This window comes from Odocoileus virginianus, chromosome 8 (genome assembly GCF_023699985.2).
Source record: "Odocoileus virginianus isolate 20LAN1187 ecotype Illinois chromosome 8, Ovbor_1.2, whole genome shotgun sequence".
NCBI classification, from domain to species: domain Eukaryota; kingdom Metazoa; phylum Chordata; class Mammalia; order Artiodactyla; family Cervidae; genus Odocoileus; species Odocoileus virginianus.
The window spans coordinates 17,081,088-17,096,940 of record NC_069681.1 but is presented as its reverse complement, the minus strand read 5'-3'; the positions used below and the strand labels follow the sequence as shown (position 1 = coordinate 17,096,940).

Here is a 15,853-nt window from a genome sequence, read left to right as displayed (position 1 = left end):
TCATGATTCCAGGTGCAAGTAGGGCTGGATAATGGTCATATGTCAGAAAATGAAAGTAAGGCCAAGACTTGACTGTGAAGGACAGACATGGTAACCAGAATCTGAAGGTAGATTCAAACTTAGGGTACTATGTTATCAAGGAAAAAAAACAAGTGGGATAGAACTACCTTTAAGAGCCCAGATTCTCATTCAACCATATGCAGGATAGTTAACAAAAGTCAAGAAAGCTGACCTAGCTGTGCCTACTTAAAAACATACAAACAAGAGCACAACATTAAAGGTGAGTCAAGTTTATTTAGTATCTTACATCTTACTGAGGACTGTAGCCTGGAAGAGGTAACGGGGGGAGGTCGGTATACATGTGCACACGGTGAAGGTGAATCCTGCAATCACACACATCTGGGTAGAAGGTTAATGTTTCAGTGCTCTTCTAAGCATGGGAAGAAGAAAGAATCCAGGTTCATAAAAACTTTCTCCTGAAAATGCCTATCAGAAGGCCTCTGCTGCCAGTTTTCCCAGAGCACATTCTGCCCTGAACTCCTTTCAGGGGGTGCTAAAGTTCAGTGACTGCACTGACCAAGGACTTAACTCTTGCAGAAACTGCTGGCAAGAGACATTTTTTAGTTGGCATTTGTATCAACAAGTTAACACAGGTTATGAAATGTCACTGCTTTATTAGAAAACTGAACTCAGCAGAAGAAAATTCAGTCCCTTGAGCTAATGGCGTAACAGCCAAAGCACCAAGACAAAAAGATAAAATAACAATTGCACAGGGACACAGAAGTCAGTGTCCATCTGACTTGAAACTGAACGACTGACCTGGGGGTCTTTTGAGGGTACGTCTCCTAGAAGTATTTAGCTTGAAGACCACTTTCAAATAGCCAAAACCAAAACAATACAAAGCTCCCGGTTCATGATGTGCCATGCCAAACAAAAATCAGAAGCAGACACACAGAATTTCATCAAATTGAAACACTATCTAGAAATTTCCAATTGCCATGAAAATCTTGGGGACAGGAACCTGGTGAGTAAAGTTATGGAAGATAAAGCTGGGAAATAGAGACTGAGGAGAGCTTTTTATAAGGTTGTTTCTCTTAATTCTCCCTCCAACACAACATTGTAAAGCAGTTATCTTTCAGTTAAAAATAAATTTGAAAAAGACATTGTTTAATAGTTAAAGGGTAATTCTCTAAGACAGCTATGTGATTTATTCTTTACTTCTTTCAAGTTTTCCTTCAAATGCCCCCTCATCAACAAGCTCTTCCTAGAACTCTCTACATAGAACCTCCTTTTTCCTAATAAATGTAGTTTGTTTTTTTTTTTCATAGAACTTATCACCATATGTCCTACCCTTCCTATAACTCTCTACTGCTGCTGCTGCTAAGTCGCTTCAGTCGTGTCTGACTCTGTGCGACCCCATAGACGGCAGCCCACGAGGCTGCCCCGTCCCTGGGATTCTCCAGGCAAGAACACTGGAGTGGGTTGCCATTTCCTTCTCCAGTGCACGAAAATGAAAAATGAAAGGGAAGTTACTCAGTCATGTCCGACTCTTAGCAACCCCATGGCCTGCAGCCTACCAGGCTCCTCTGTCCAAGGGATTTTCCAGGCAAAAGTACTGGAGTGGGGTGCCATTGCCTTCTCTGATAACTCTCTACTAGAACCTCCTTTTTCCTAATAAATGTAGTTTTTTTTTTCCAGAGAACTTATTAACATATGTCCAACTATACAACTGTTTGCTTATTGATTGCCTGTATTCCCACAGTAAAATATAAGCCCAGAAATTCTCTTTCATTTGCTGCTATACTCCCAACACCTAGAAGAGCTCTTGGCACACAGTTTGCACTCAGTAAATATCTGTTCCTGAATAAACAAATAAATACAGCATACCAGAGAGAAAGATAGCATAACCAGGAAAAATAATTTAAATGTGCTTATCCTATTTCCCTATCCATATAACCAGGACAACAATCCAGCAATCTTTCTCTTGTTTTGATCAGCCTGAAAGGGTTCGTTTTTTGTTTAACTGAAAACAACAACAAAAACAAAAGGTTTGGCTTTAAAGGGGGCCCTTTTGTAGTCAGTCCTTCCGGTCTTTTGTTTGTAACCTTTCTGAGGCAGCACTGGTAACAGCTGGTATTGACAGGAAGTCCTCAAAATTCCCAAGAATGTGAAATCAGTTGATCAAAATGAACATGCTGATAAACCAATAAAAAGAAGTGACCATGAAAATTTTGTTCTGGGAATGGATTATTAGTGGCTTAGAATCTTAGTGATTAATTCTTCCATATGCCTTTGCATTTAATATATGTTAAAGAGCCAATTTTTTCCTTTGAATTTCGGCTTGGTTAGACTAGGTTAAAAGCAAAACATCTACATAAATGCTTAAAGTCAAATGTATTTCTGCTTTTAAGTGTACTTGCAATCGTGTTCATTGTGTTAGATCTTAAGAATATGTCATTAGTTAAAAAAAGGAAAGAAAGAAACGAAATGTATATACTCATTGCCCTTCTAGGAATTTAGAATGAAACTAGTTATGAGGCATCCTTCAGAGAACTGAGACAATCACTCAAATTATCTTCTGTGTTTTTAGTTGAGAAAGACATGACTATACTAATGAGACTATTGCTGTTTTTGTTGTTTTAGTCACTAAGTCACATCCAACTCTCTTGGAACCCCATGGATACACTAAGACATTATTACCAGGCTCTAGTCATCAAGTCTTGAAATTTGAAACTTATTCAACTTTAAAGGCTAGCGTTCTCTAGACATCATCTGCTCTGGAGGCCCTTTAACTGACTTGATTGACTCTCATCTCCATATTGTACAAAAGCTACTGTTATACTCTATATTACAAGTATTTCCATGTTTTTTTAAACTGAATTCAATTGTATGAATAATTTTAAAACTGAGACAGTTTAATAAGTATTGTGGAAGTACAGAAAGGAATTGATGAGATCGAAAGGTCTCCACAGAAAAATGGGATAAAGTTTTAAGAGCGGCAGATGAAGGAATGGGGAGCAGGAAGAGAGGAAAAAAGGAGGAAGGGAACAACTCAAGTGTTAACAGTGATAAACATGCTCACTCAAGTAAAGTCTTACACCACATTCTTGCTTCTCTTTACTTCATCTCTTTGCTTAAACCTGCTACAACCATCATTCTTGTACACTTTTGTTACAAATCACCATTCATTAGCTTTTAAATCTTTCTTCTAATCCCACCCATCCCTACAATCTGGTTCCACCGTTTGAACTTGGGTAGATGACTCATGCTCCAGTAAAGAGTAACATAAAGTGTTATGTGTCTGCAGTAATAACAGAAAGGTAAATCATTTTCAAATGATATAAATTATCACAAATTTAATAAATGTTCCTGTTAGGCTAAAATATTTTTTATATAAAACAAATATATTCTATCAACATAAGTTATAAATGTTCTTTTTTCAAAGTGAGGAAGTTTTGCTTCTAAATCTAAATAGAAACTTTATCATGAAAATATCTAAAACGAGAAAACTTTGGCTTTTTTCATAGGTGTAAATTTGAGATGGAAAAGGACCCTGAAGAATCACTTCTTATCAAGGCAAACATTTCTTGTATTCAAAATGAATAAAATAAATTTACAATGTTTTTCTTACATTTAAAAATTTCACTGTCCCACACTCTTTTAAAGTTGAATATATTTATTTCACATACTTTCTCATTCAATTTTTTGCATATATTTGGACTATCTTAATCTTCCAACAAATAATACATTTTCCCAGAACCAAAATTTGACACTGGGTGGTTTTCCTAAATTGAGAGCCAACAAGAAATGGCATACCTTCTACCACCAGATCATGATTTGAAGTGGTTCATGTGTAAAGATTCACAATGTATTTCTGAAATAAAGCAAATTTTTTTCTTTGACACCCTGGAATGTTTTCTTTCACTAAATGAAAACTACGAAAGCTACTTTATTTTCCTTTTCTCCCTTGTGCCAAATGCAGCAGCTTCCCCTTGCCTAGATTTTTCTGCCCTTCCCATTCTTCTCTTTCCCATGTTGTATTACTTTTTATTCTTTTACTAATGTGTTCAAGAATTTATGTTTTAAGATTTATTTTTTGCTTTTTGCAAACATTTATTGCATTCAAAAGGAATAATTTTTAGAATAATGGATATGACTAATATTCAGAATAATTTCTCTCACATTTCTCACATTTAAAAACTTTTAACTGTGCCACACCAACTCCCTTTTTAAACTTTTAAAATGTAGGCATAATTTACATAAAATAAAAATCTTAAATATTTAGTTCCATCAGTTTTGACAGTTTTAAAATTATAATCTGCTTTAAATCCTTTTTGGATGAAATGAAAGGTATAAATGAATAAATAATTAGTGGATTCATTCATGACTTGATCTATGACTATCTGGCAGGGTAAACTGGTAGGACTGGAAATAAGTAAGACAGTACAACAACCATATAGATTAGAGTAGCAGGGTCAGTTTAAGAAGACAGCAGTGAGAATAAAGAAGGTGCAAGATAAAACTGATATTACTATCAATGCTAGAAAAAACCAATATGAAAAAATAGAAAGGAAGAATAGCTGAGGAGCCCACTTTACACATTATTTGTTTATAGCGGTGTTCAAGAAAGCCTATATTCAATCAGGCATGAAAAAGTCGAAGACCCCCTGGAGAAGGAAAGGGCAACCCACTCCAGAATTCTAGCCTGGGAAATCCCATAGACAGAGGAACCTGGTGGGCTACAGTCCACAGGGTTACAAAAGAGTCGGATATGACTTAGCAACTAAACAACAACATGAAAAAGTCAAACTTCTTGCCTTCTCACAGCTACAGTTATAGCAGAAATTTAGTCAAGAACTCAAAAGTTACTCAAATCCTTACAGTTATAAGCTAACAGAATTCTCTCTCAAACTGATAACAACAACAAAAAAAAAACAACTAAAACACAACTATACCATTACTAGAGTGATAAATAAAATATATACTTTGAAGGCTAGCTAGTTACTGACCTGGCTTCTTCATAAAATAAAAGTTTGAAAAAAAAATTTTTTTTAAAGTTTGAAAAATGATGAGAAAAGTGAAAAGTAATGACATTCATAAAATTTCAAATCAGCTCTTAAAAAACCCATATAAGAAACCAACAGATTCCCAGATTTAACTCTGAGAAGTATGTTGCTGTTCAGTTGCCCAGTTGGGTCCAACTCTTTGCTACCCCACGGACTGCAGCACACCAGGCCTCCCTTCAGAAGTATACAGATCTCATAATAAACTGTTTGGTCTCTTAAGTCTATCAAATACAAAAGCACCTATTAAATATACCGGAGTACTTGGACTTATTTAACTGCCTTTGTAAGTAGTTATTTCACAATTTTCATATCTTAATCTAAGGAATTTTAAAGTTATCTAATTTCACTCTGGTTCCTTAATTAGAAGTCAAATTAAATATTTTGAAACATCTAGCATTCAATGATCTGCCCATTCAGTCATTCTGCTGTTGTTCTTCCTCAGTAGAAACAATTCTCAATAAATTCCAGTTTATCAGTATAATTCATGCCTCAGTAAACATGTGAGTGTCTGCTAAGGGCCAAGCACTGTGTAAAAATTGGAAATACAAACATATACTAATATACTGATAATAACAGAAAGTTTAATTCAATGAATAGTGATCTATCCAATTTTAAGCATATGAAACATGAAAAAACTACAATTGAACAGTTAACTGACTATTAAGTCAAGAGAATAACATCAATATGTGGAAGAATATTCCAATGTCTCATTAGTTCATTTTATGGGACAATGCCATATTCAAAATGAAAGTAAAAGTAAATAAGATCAGGGCATATAACTGATTATATTTTATTTTTTAATGATATATTTAAAGAGATTGTCAATTTGAAAGCAGATTACTGAGAAACTATAACAGAAATTTTTCCCCAATGAGAATACAAACTTATTAACTACTCTCCTTATTACTGTTCACTCTTAAGTTTCCACCTGTCTTATGAACACATACTGCCTCTCTTCCAAACCAGTGTGATACAAAGAAATTCAGCCTTCTAAAGTTTAAAGTTTATTGAGTGCAAGTAATATTCCTATTTTTCTGTGTGTCACTTGATTATGTATTTCCTTGTCAAAACAACAAAAAACAGACTATAATTCAGGGGATATTCATCAACAAACAACAAAAGTTGCTGATCTTGGTGAGAGTGCAGTCCAAATTAAAAAGGTTAAAAATCAGCATAAAACAGACTACAAAACATCAGTTTTAAATTAGCTATGTAATTCATGAAAGAAAAATAAATTGCTCTTAAATTTCCTTCACTGATAACCTAAAGGAAGAATTTCAGCCCAAATGGAACCAAACTAGAAGATAGTAACAATTTAATACAACTAGATGTTGCCTTTTCTGAAAAATGGTAATATAAAATAAGAAAAAGTGTCTATAGATTGTGATATCATCACTCCTTGAGGAAGTAACATCTATATTCAACTATCCCTTTCCCACACATACTTTCTTCTGATTTCTTTGGGCTTGAAAAATGAGTACACTTTAAATATATAGCGAGAAAACACTCACAAGAGCTTTTAAACGAAAACAAAATCTGACCCATTGTCCAATATATAGTTAATGTCATAATAAACGGGGTAAAGGGAGGGCTGGTGGCGGGGGGTGGGGGCGAGGTGATTAAAATAAAATTCTGAACCTAAAATTTAGCGAAATAGTGTAACTTTTATTTTCCAAAATTTATTTCAAGCAATATAGGGAAAAAATATCTTTGTTTACAAAGATGCAATTTTGTTCTGTAAGACTACTACACCAAACAGAAACATTTTTAAATTTATTCTTCAGTAAAAGTGATTATTAAAAAAATTGGAAGTGCAATAAAATATTCATTTAATTTTATAGAAGAGAGGAAAGAATGTGAGAAAATTGTTTATGAAAAAAGTAAAGAGATTAAGGATTGGAGCCATTCACAACCATGGCAATTAAATTAAATCTTGAGGAGCAATTATAGAAAACAGAAGCCAAGGGTGGCAAAATTTGGGTCTCTCAACTCAAATTCTTTTTACAACTAAAGATTAAATTTCTCTCTTTTACAGCCAATAATTTTTTTAAACGTTATATTAAGTTACCACCAACAATTTCAATTTATAAATATACCTACACATTTTAGTTCCCCCAGCCCCCAAAAAGTCTAATCCCAAACACAGAAGCAATCACATACAGATGTTTTCCCTCTCCCTTGATTACTACCAAAGAGAAAGAAAGAATTAAAAAAAAAAAAAAACCTCCTTAAGAGGTAGCCAACATTCCAGAAGGCAACTGCATAAAAGGAGTTAAAGGGCAGACTGCTCAATTAAACAGTCAGAGGCCCTTTGCAAGCCTCCTAGGTATATCCCCAGCAGAAACGGTATCAGATTAAAGGAACTGCAAACAAACTGGGCTGAAACCTTTCTTTGTTCAAGCCCAGCCTCTTCTTCCTGTGATGTCATATTACAAATCAAGCAAGCCTCTCTTTTTCTCTTCAGAGAAAGCCTGTCTCACAACACAGCTGGCAACTGAGGAAAAGGCCTCCGAGTCAGCCGGAGTGAACATGCTTAGGAATTTATTTCGGAACCTTTGAAAGACTCCTCTGCTTATCCCTATCTGGGATCCACTGCAGGAATATCGAAAAGGAAAACTTCATTTAAAAGGTGTAAGAAATAAGTGAGATTGAACTGGGAATGTTTAAGTCTCAGAAACTTTGCACTGAAAAGCAAAATGTGATTGCTAACTTCAGCTTAAACATTCTGCAGCATAAAGAAACTTTCACTTTGGAATATTCATCTTGACCACGGAAACAGAAGTTTACAGGATGAGGAGTTTTACTCCGTGTCAGAACACAGTTTTTATTTAAACTTTATAATCCAATGATTGGCTTCACTGTGTTTTTAATACGAAGCCCTGGGATCACAGATCTTCTGGAGACTTGAAAATGAAAATTTTTTCTTGTTGAAGAATCAACTGGAAACTTTATAGCAACAAACTTCATGTTTTTTTTGGAAGAAAAAGAAATATTTGTAAATCCTTGCAAAGATCCAAAGGGTTTGTAAATACACTGGAGGTTACAAAGTGGTCACGATCTGAATATCAAAGGAGACTGTTGCTGACCAAAGGAGTTGCTTCAACACTCTAAACTGGACGTGCCTTTATAATGGTAAGCAATAACAGCTCCGACTGCATATATAATGACTCCTTTAAGTACACCTTGTATGGGTGCATGTTCAGTATGGTGTTTGTGCTTGGCTTAATATCCAACTGTGTCGCCATATATATTTTCATCTGTACTCTCAAAGTGCGGAATGAAACAACAACATACATGATTAACTTGGCGATGTCAGACTTGCTTTTCGTTTTTACTTTACCCTTCAGGATCTTTTACTTTGCAACAAGGAACTGGCCCTTTGGGGATTTACTTTGTAAGATTTCAGTGATGTTCTTTTATACCAACATGTATGGAAGCATTCTGTTCTTAACCTGTATTAGTGCTGATCGGTTTCTGGCCATCGTCTACCCATTTAAGTCGAAGACGCTGAGAACCAAACGAAATGCAAAAATTGTTTGCATTGCTGTGTGGTTAACTGTGATGGGAGGAAGTGCGCCAGCAGTTTTTGTTCCATCTCCGGGTAACAACACTTCAGCAACCTGCTTTGAAAATTTTCCAGCAGCTACATGGAAAACCTTTCTCTCAAGGATTGTAATTTTCATAGAAATAGTGGGGTTTTTTATTCCTCTCATTTTAAACGTAACTTGTTCTAGTATGGTGCTGAGAACTTTAAATAAACCTGTAACATTAAGTAGAAGTAAAATAAATAAAACTAAGGTTTTAAGAATGATATTTGTACATTTGGTCATATTCTGTTTCTGTTTCGTGCCTTACAATATCAACCTTATTTTATATTCTCTTATGAGAACACAGGCATTTGTCAATTGCTCAGCAGCAATAGCAGTAAGGACCATGTACCCAATCACTCTCTGCATTGCTGTTTTAAACTGTTGCTTTGACCCTATCATTTATTACTTCACGTCGGACACGATTCAGAATTCAATAAAATTGAAAAACTGGTCTACCAGGAGAAGTGACTCCAGATTCTCTGAAGTTCAAGGCACAGAGAACTTTATTCAACATAACCTACAAACATTGAAAAATAAGATACCTGACAATGAATCTACAATATAAGCTGTCTGAAATAAGAACACCAGGACTTTACTGGGACAGAACCTCCAAGGTCCTTCAACTGTGAAAAGTGTTTTCCTGGACAACAGTTTCTCCACCTCAGAAAGAAAATAAACATGTGGACATTTGAAAGTTTTTAGTATTAAAAAAGTATTTGATGTGTTAAGCATTAAAATGTATTCTGTTCTTGTATACACTCAGTTTTATTCTTCTGAGCCACTTTGATTTGTACCTTTCTCTTCATTATGAAAAAAAGTCTCTAGGAAAGTTGTTCAAAATATAAAAGTAATCATGATTTAAGTCATGTGATAACCATCTGTGTGGTCTTTGAATATCACAGTGATTTTATACTAAATAATTAATATTAAAATTTTCATTTAAGTGTTTAATACCTTTATTCAATATACATCTAATTTTGATGTTAGTCTTAATTGAAACTATTAATCATGTTTCTTAAACTATAATAATATAAATGAGAAAGAGTCATTTAAAGAATCCATAAGTGTCTTAAGAGTATTTTTCAAAAAAACAGTAAAAATGTCTTCTGTAGAGATGACATACTGACACTATTTGAGGATGTCGAGCAGTTACACTTACAGATAATATTTAGGATTTTGTCTTGCTATTCAACTTGTAAAAAGCAGATACTGTGTATATAGAATAATATACTTTAAAATTATTCTTTTGGTTCATTTTCTGCATCTAACAGCACTCAATTTAAAAATTATATATGCCACAAAAAGTAATGTGGAAACTAACAAAATGTTATTTTGCTAAGTAAATTTTAAAAAATACTACTACAGGTATATTTTAAAGGCATATTTATGTCACAATAAGTAACTTGTTTTTTAAGTATTTTAGATCAGAGAAATAACATATAATACTTGACACTTAGTGAACAGTACATATGTTTTGACCATTTAAGCCAAACAAATTTTTAAATGTCTAGAAATTTGTATTTTCCCTTTACAGTTGATTAGAACTTTTCTCCATATAGAATTTTAGGTTTACAATCATTATTTTTCTGAACTTTGGAGGCCTTGATCCATCTTTAAATTGCAAGGTTGTTAAGTCAAATATTGAATAGCTGAAGAATATTATTTCAAGTAGACAAGATGTTATTGTATGTCAAAATAACTTGTAAAGTAAGGACATAGGTCCTTCCATAAAAAGCAGCAAAACTAGAGGGTCAAATAACTAAGTACAATTACATTTTCATTTTATCAAACATAAATAAGGTATCATGTTGAGCTAAAATTTAGATATGAAGCACTATCTACACTGAAACGCTTTCATTTTCCAACATATCTTTTCTTCCCCAAATTCAAAGTTAACTAAAAAAGTTAACTAAAAGTTAACTAAAGTTAACTTTAGTTTCCAAAGTTAACTAAAAAAATTATTTTCACTTGAGAAAAAAGATATATAATTAAATTAGCATTCAATCTATCTGATTTTCACATTTTCAATCTTCCAAGTCCTGAAAACAAATTTGGATAAACAAAACACTCTTTGTTTTAAGGTTTAAGTTTTCTTTTTGCTGTTCTCTGGGTTTGAGCTGCAATGGTTTCAAATAAATCATAGAAGTAAGCTAAATAAGCAAACCCATTTCCATAAAAATAACAGTGGAGGATTTTCTTGTTAGTGAGTGATAGTCTCCTTTCATTAAACTTAAAACAAATCCTTAAAAAAGAAAACTAGTGAAGAAATTAAAAATAGTTCTTTATATCTCAAGAGAAGTATATATGTTGTAAAGATGTTTTCTTCAATTGACCCTGAAGTGCCTTTATTTGATACCATTCTTCAGAAAAAAACAAATATATTTAGCACTCTAAACATATATGTTTGAGTTGGAAAGCAACTAACAATTTAATAATACAGAAGAAAGGTGCTGAGTTTATAACTGAGATTTCTCAGAAGTTTTCTTGGATTAAGTATCTGTGAGCAAGACCTCAAAAGCATGGATATTATTTTAAAATATAAGCAAAAATAGTCATCAGGTAGTTGTTATTACTGGAGAAAATTTTGTTGCCTGCTTATCAACAGGAAGATGAATCAAAAAATTTATAAGATTCTTCTTGAATACATAACAGACAAATATTAGTTTTCCTCAACTACAACTTCAAATCCTAGGTAAATCTTAACTACAGGGACAAATAGGGTACAAAAGTTATTTTTCTCTGTTGGCTTTGCATTTTTAAGTAAATTATACATTCAGAGGGTTATCTCTTTCCCCTTTATCCAGAAAATCTGTATTAAGAAAACTCAGAATTTACTTTTTGTTTCCTTAGAATGACAATACTAGCCCCTCCGTCCCCTCAAACTGCCCACTATTTTTTACATCTTTATAAAAGAGTAGATGATTTATCTAATCTTCCTTTCCATATTAAAGTAAAAAGAAGTAAGATGAAAAGTTTTGAAGTGTGTAAAACCACTTTCCAGTATCCTAAGGATTGATTTCAAACTTAGAAGTGATCTTTTCTAAGAAAATCAACCAAGTAGCTAGTTTACCAAAAGAAGGTATGAAAATATATGTATTATATCCATAGAAAATTAAAAGGAAAGGCACTACTTTATCAAGGAGTTTTATCTTTATATCCTACATTCAAAATACTGAGAGTCAATCTGACGTATAAACCTTAATTATGGGATTGGTATTTAAAGAATCAGCGACTCATTTGAGGAATAGAAAATGGAACATCAGCAAGTTTCATATACCCGAGAAACATTTAACTTGTAACTGGTATGCAGCTAGCAAGAATCTGAGGAAACTGCAATTTCAGACCTCTGATGAACAAGGTACCCAGGCTTTAGTCACTGTATGAAGTTACTCCTGTCCTGCGAACTGATCTTTACTATCTCCCAACACTCAAAAACTTTTTAATACCTGTATGCCACATCCAACCCCAGATATCACAAATGAGGGAAGATAACAACCCTTTTATATATAACATTTTATAAATAGTGCCTACTAGTAGATGAATCTTAAGGAAATCCTAAGGGAAATTATTTTTAAAAAGTTCTTTTGAGCTGTCCTGAAAACCAAATAATCCACTTATAATATGACTTCTAAAAAATAAACTCCAAATTTAAAAGAACGAATGGATAAATGTAAAGACACAGAACATATTTAAATCAACCAGAGTATTTAATGATCAACAATATTTCTTAAATAGCAACATTTTCCAGAGGTCAACATTACACTATCCTAAAATCACTAGTTCTTAAATTTCTTTTATCTCTTTCTTCATTTTTTTCATGACTTTGCTACCAATTTTTCTGACAGTCAATTTTATAAAAGTACAAAGAATATCACTTAAACAGGGCAAGACCAGGATAATAAAAGAATATGAAATTAACTCCAGGCAAACTTTTCTAACAAGTCTCTCTCCTTCTTCCATCTCTTAAAAAGATTTATTTCAGTAACTCCTTAAAGGGGAACAAAATTACCAGTGCTAAAAGCAGTGGCCAAAACAGAATTCAAGCTACAGGACCCCAGAAGTATAGATGATTCACAAATTTAATGAACGGTTTTCAAACTCAAAATTTGCTTTACTTATATAGATTCAACCAATACTTTTTGAAAATAATTGAAATATTTATGGCCAGCAGGAATGTGAAAATATATTCAACATCACTAACTAAAACGACAATGAGATATTACTTCATACCTGTTAGAAGGACTGTTCTCGAGAAGGACTAACAGTGTTGGTGAGTATGAGAAGAAAAGAGAACCCTCCCACAGTGCTGGTGGGAATGTAAATTGGTACAACTATGGAAAACAGCATGAGATGCCTCAAAAAATTATGACTAGAACTACCATGTGATCTAGCTGTTCTGCTTCTGAGTATTGAGCTGAAGAATATGAAAACATTAACTGGAAAAGACACATACATTCCTATGGTCATTGCACCATTATCTTTAATAGCCAAGATGTGGAAAGCACCTGAGAGCCCATCATCGGATGAATAGAGCATCTGTTATGTATCTGTCTGGGTAAATGGTACTCAGTCATAAAAAAAAAAAAAAAAAACCTTGCCATTTTCAATAACATAGATAGATCCAGGAGGCATTATGCTAAATGAAATAAGTCAGATGAAAAAAAGATAAATACCAAATGATTTCACTTGTGTAGAATCTAAAAAAACAAAACAAATGAATTAAAAAAAACAAAAACTTCTAGATACTGAGAACAGATAGTGATTATTAGAACATAAGGGCTGAGGGGTAGGTGAATTGGTGAAGGGCATCTATTGTATGGTGATCAATGGTTTTGGGTGATGATCTCTTCGTAGTGTATACAGCTGTCATACTGTTGCACACATGAAATTTATATAATGTTATATAGCAATTTTACCTAAATAAAAATAGGAATAATCTATGGAAATAAAATAGAAAGAGAAACAAATATGTGCTTTTATGGCCAAGTTACAGTTACTAGTCATAGGGTGAAGGTGTTGAGTTTCATTATCTTCCTATCAAAACGACTGGTGGGAAATTCATAATTTAAAACTGAAAGAATCTGGGGGTCATTTATACAACTTGTTTTATCTTAGGTAAAAGAAACGGAAGAAGTAAAAGGCCAAGTAACTTCATAAGGTCACATAACAATTAAAGTAGAGTCAGGTAAGAGTTTTGTTTTTTTTTAACTTGTCTACTCCTTTAATGGTAATAGAGAGAGTAGCAGATGCAAAGGCCTCCTTGGAAAGAACCTGGTATGTTGAAAGGATTAAACTAAATCCACAGTATCTGCAGATGGAGGACTGAGATCCCTCATAAGCCATGATACAGTCATGGTAAGATCTGAGGAGATGGGGAATGCGCTGAAGGATTTCAAGCAGAAGGAAAGACACAATTATGCATTTCGAAAAACTCCCATCCCTCTGATTATAGTGAAGAGATGCATTTAACTTCAGGAAAAAGAAAAAAACAATCACAAAAGGAGCTATATTTATTTCATTTAAATTTAAAGAGATTCTCTTATCCTTTGATTATGTCCTTTCCCCCTTATTAAAATGCTTTCTTTTTGAAATGATGGTGATGATGAGTAGGAAGAATATTTTAATGTGTTACTTGGAAAATTTAAGCCAGCAGCCCTGTGGAGAAATTGATAACATTCATATACTGCTGGTGGGAAACAAAATGGTATAACGCTAATGGGTGGGAATTTGGCACATGCGCCTGTGTGCATGCACACACGCACACACACACATACTCACTCTTATCCTTTAACCCAGCATTCTGATTCTAGGCATTCACCTTGAAGACACACTTTCAATAATATAAAAATACATATATGTACAGGATGCAGTATTGTTTGAAATTGGAAAACACTGAAAATTCCCTAGATGTCCAAGCACAGAAAATTGGTTGAATAAATTACAACACCTATACACATATACACAATGTGGTGTGTCAGTCTTTGAGAATTTTTAGAGTATAATAAAAATCGTGAAGAGAAAGTATCTGTTGTAACTTAATGGAGGCTGAAACTGAGCAAGAACAATAAAAAAATTTTTTTTTTGGAACGAGTGAGACACAAAATACAGCTGTTTCCTATTCTAAGTTTTCTTATCATGTTCTAAATCTAGCATGTACAGGAAGACACCAAAAATACCTTTGATATTTGTCCATTTCAGTAGCAGAAAATATTAAGAACCAATATGCAAATTAATAAAGCCACATATGCAAAGGTCACTTGAATGCATTTTAAAACAGACTAGGTTGTGGCAGTTTAGTTTTTAAAACATGACATAAAAATCTGAAAAAGACATATGTCAAAAAGTTGGTTCTATTTTATAATTAAAAGTAACTGAACTTACATGGTTTAAGAACAACTGCCCTAGAGTGGTTCTATAATTTTATTAAACTCACTATTAATAACAGCTTTTGATTTTGCTGGAGGTATTCAGAAACTACATTAAATAGAATTGAGATCTCATAAGATATCTCTATTTTTTTGTTCCTTGCACATTCAGATTCCAGAGTCCTTCCACACCATTACAGTTAGGATATGACATGACACTAGTTTAGAGACTGAAAATTCTTGGACTATATTCAGGTAATTTTCTAACATCATGACCTTATAGAAGATACTCTCTGAACAAGAGTACAAGTGCTTCCATTTCAACAGGTTAAGTACAGAGGATATTTCCAAACTATTTTTTTACAATTGCCATTTCTCTTGTTTGTACTTGACTAATGAACACCGACCTCAGGGTAATTAGTGACATGATTCACAACTAAAGCACCACAACAAATTCCAATGGCAGTATAACAGAGAACATTGCCCACATTTAACAATGCTGGAGTTCAGTTACACCTCTTTTTCCTTGAACTTATTCCATTCTGAGAAGGCAGTGAGAGAGACAGAGGTACGTCAGAAGAGAACATTTCTACATACTTGTAAGCCAGGACAAACAGATCCAATACTGTTTAACTGTGTGCTCAGTCCTCTGTTCTTAGGAAATCACTGTATAGTAGAGAAAATGAACTAAAGGAAACTAACGATTAATTGTGATGTTTTTAAAAGGTACCATTTTCATAAATGTACATTTATTCCTCATGGCAACCCTGATAAGTATTATCATGCCCATTTTACAGATGAGGAAAATACAGTCTGAGCGACAGACATACAA

General features: G+C 33.6%; 2 protein-coding genes across 4 annotated transcripts in view; one reads left to right on the top strand and one right to left on the bottom strand.

Annotated features, from left to right (window-relative positions):
* The window catches only part of RB1 (RB transcriptional corepressor 1), a 119,684-nt gene that overhangs the window by 25,655 nt on the left and 78,176 nt on the right, over positions 1–15,853 (bottom strand). The window lies entirely within an intron of this gene.
* LPAR6 (lysophosphatidic acid receptor 6) lies at positions 7,517–9,522 on the top strand. The gene has a single exon (XM_020876525.2). The coding sequence runs from the start codon at positions 8,196–8,198 to the stop codon at positions 9,219–9,221; it is 1,026 nt and encodes a 341-aa protein (XP_020732184.1). The 5' UTR covers positions 7,517–8,195; the 3' UTR covers positions 9,222–9,522.

Excerpts from the sequence above, each read along its gene's own strand:
- LPAR6 (XM_020876525.2), top strand. The coding sequence starts at position 8,196 with ATGGTAAGCAATAACAGCTCCGACTGCATATATAATGACTCCTTTAAG.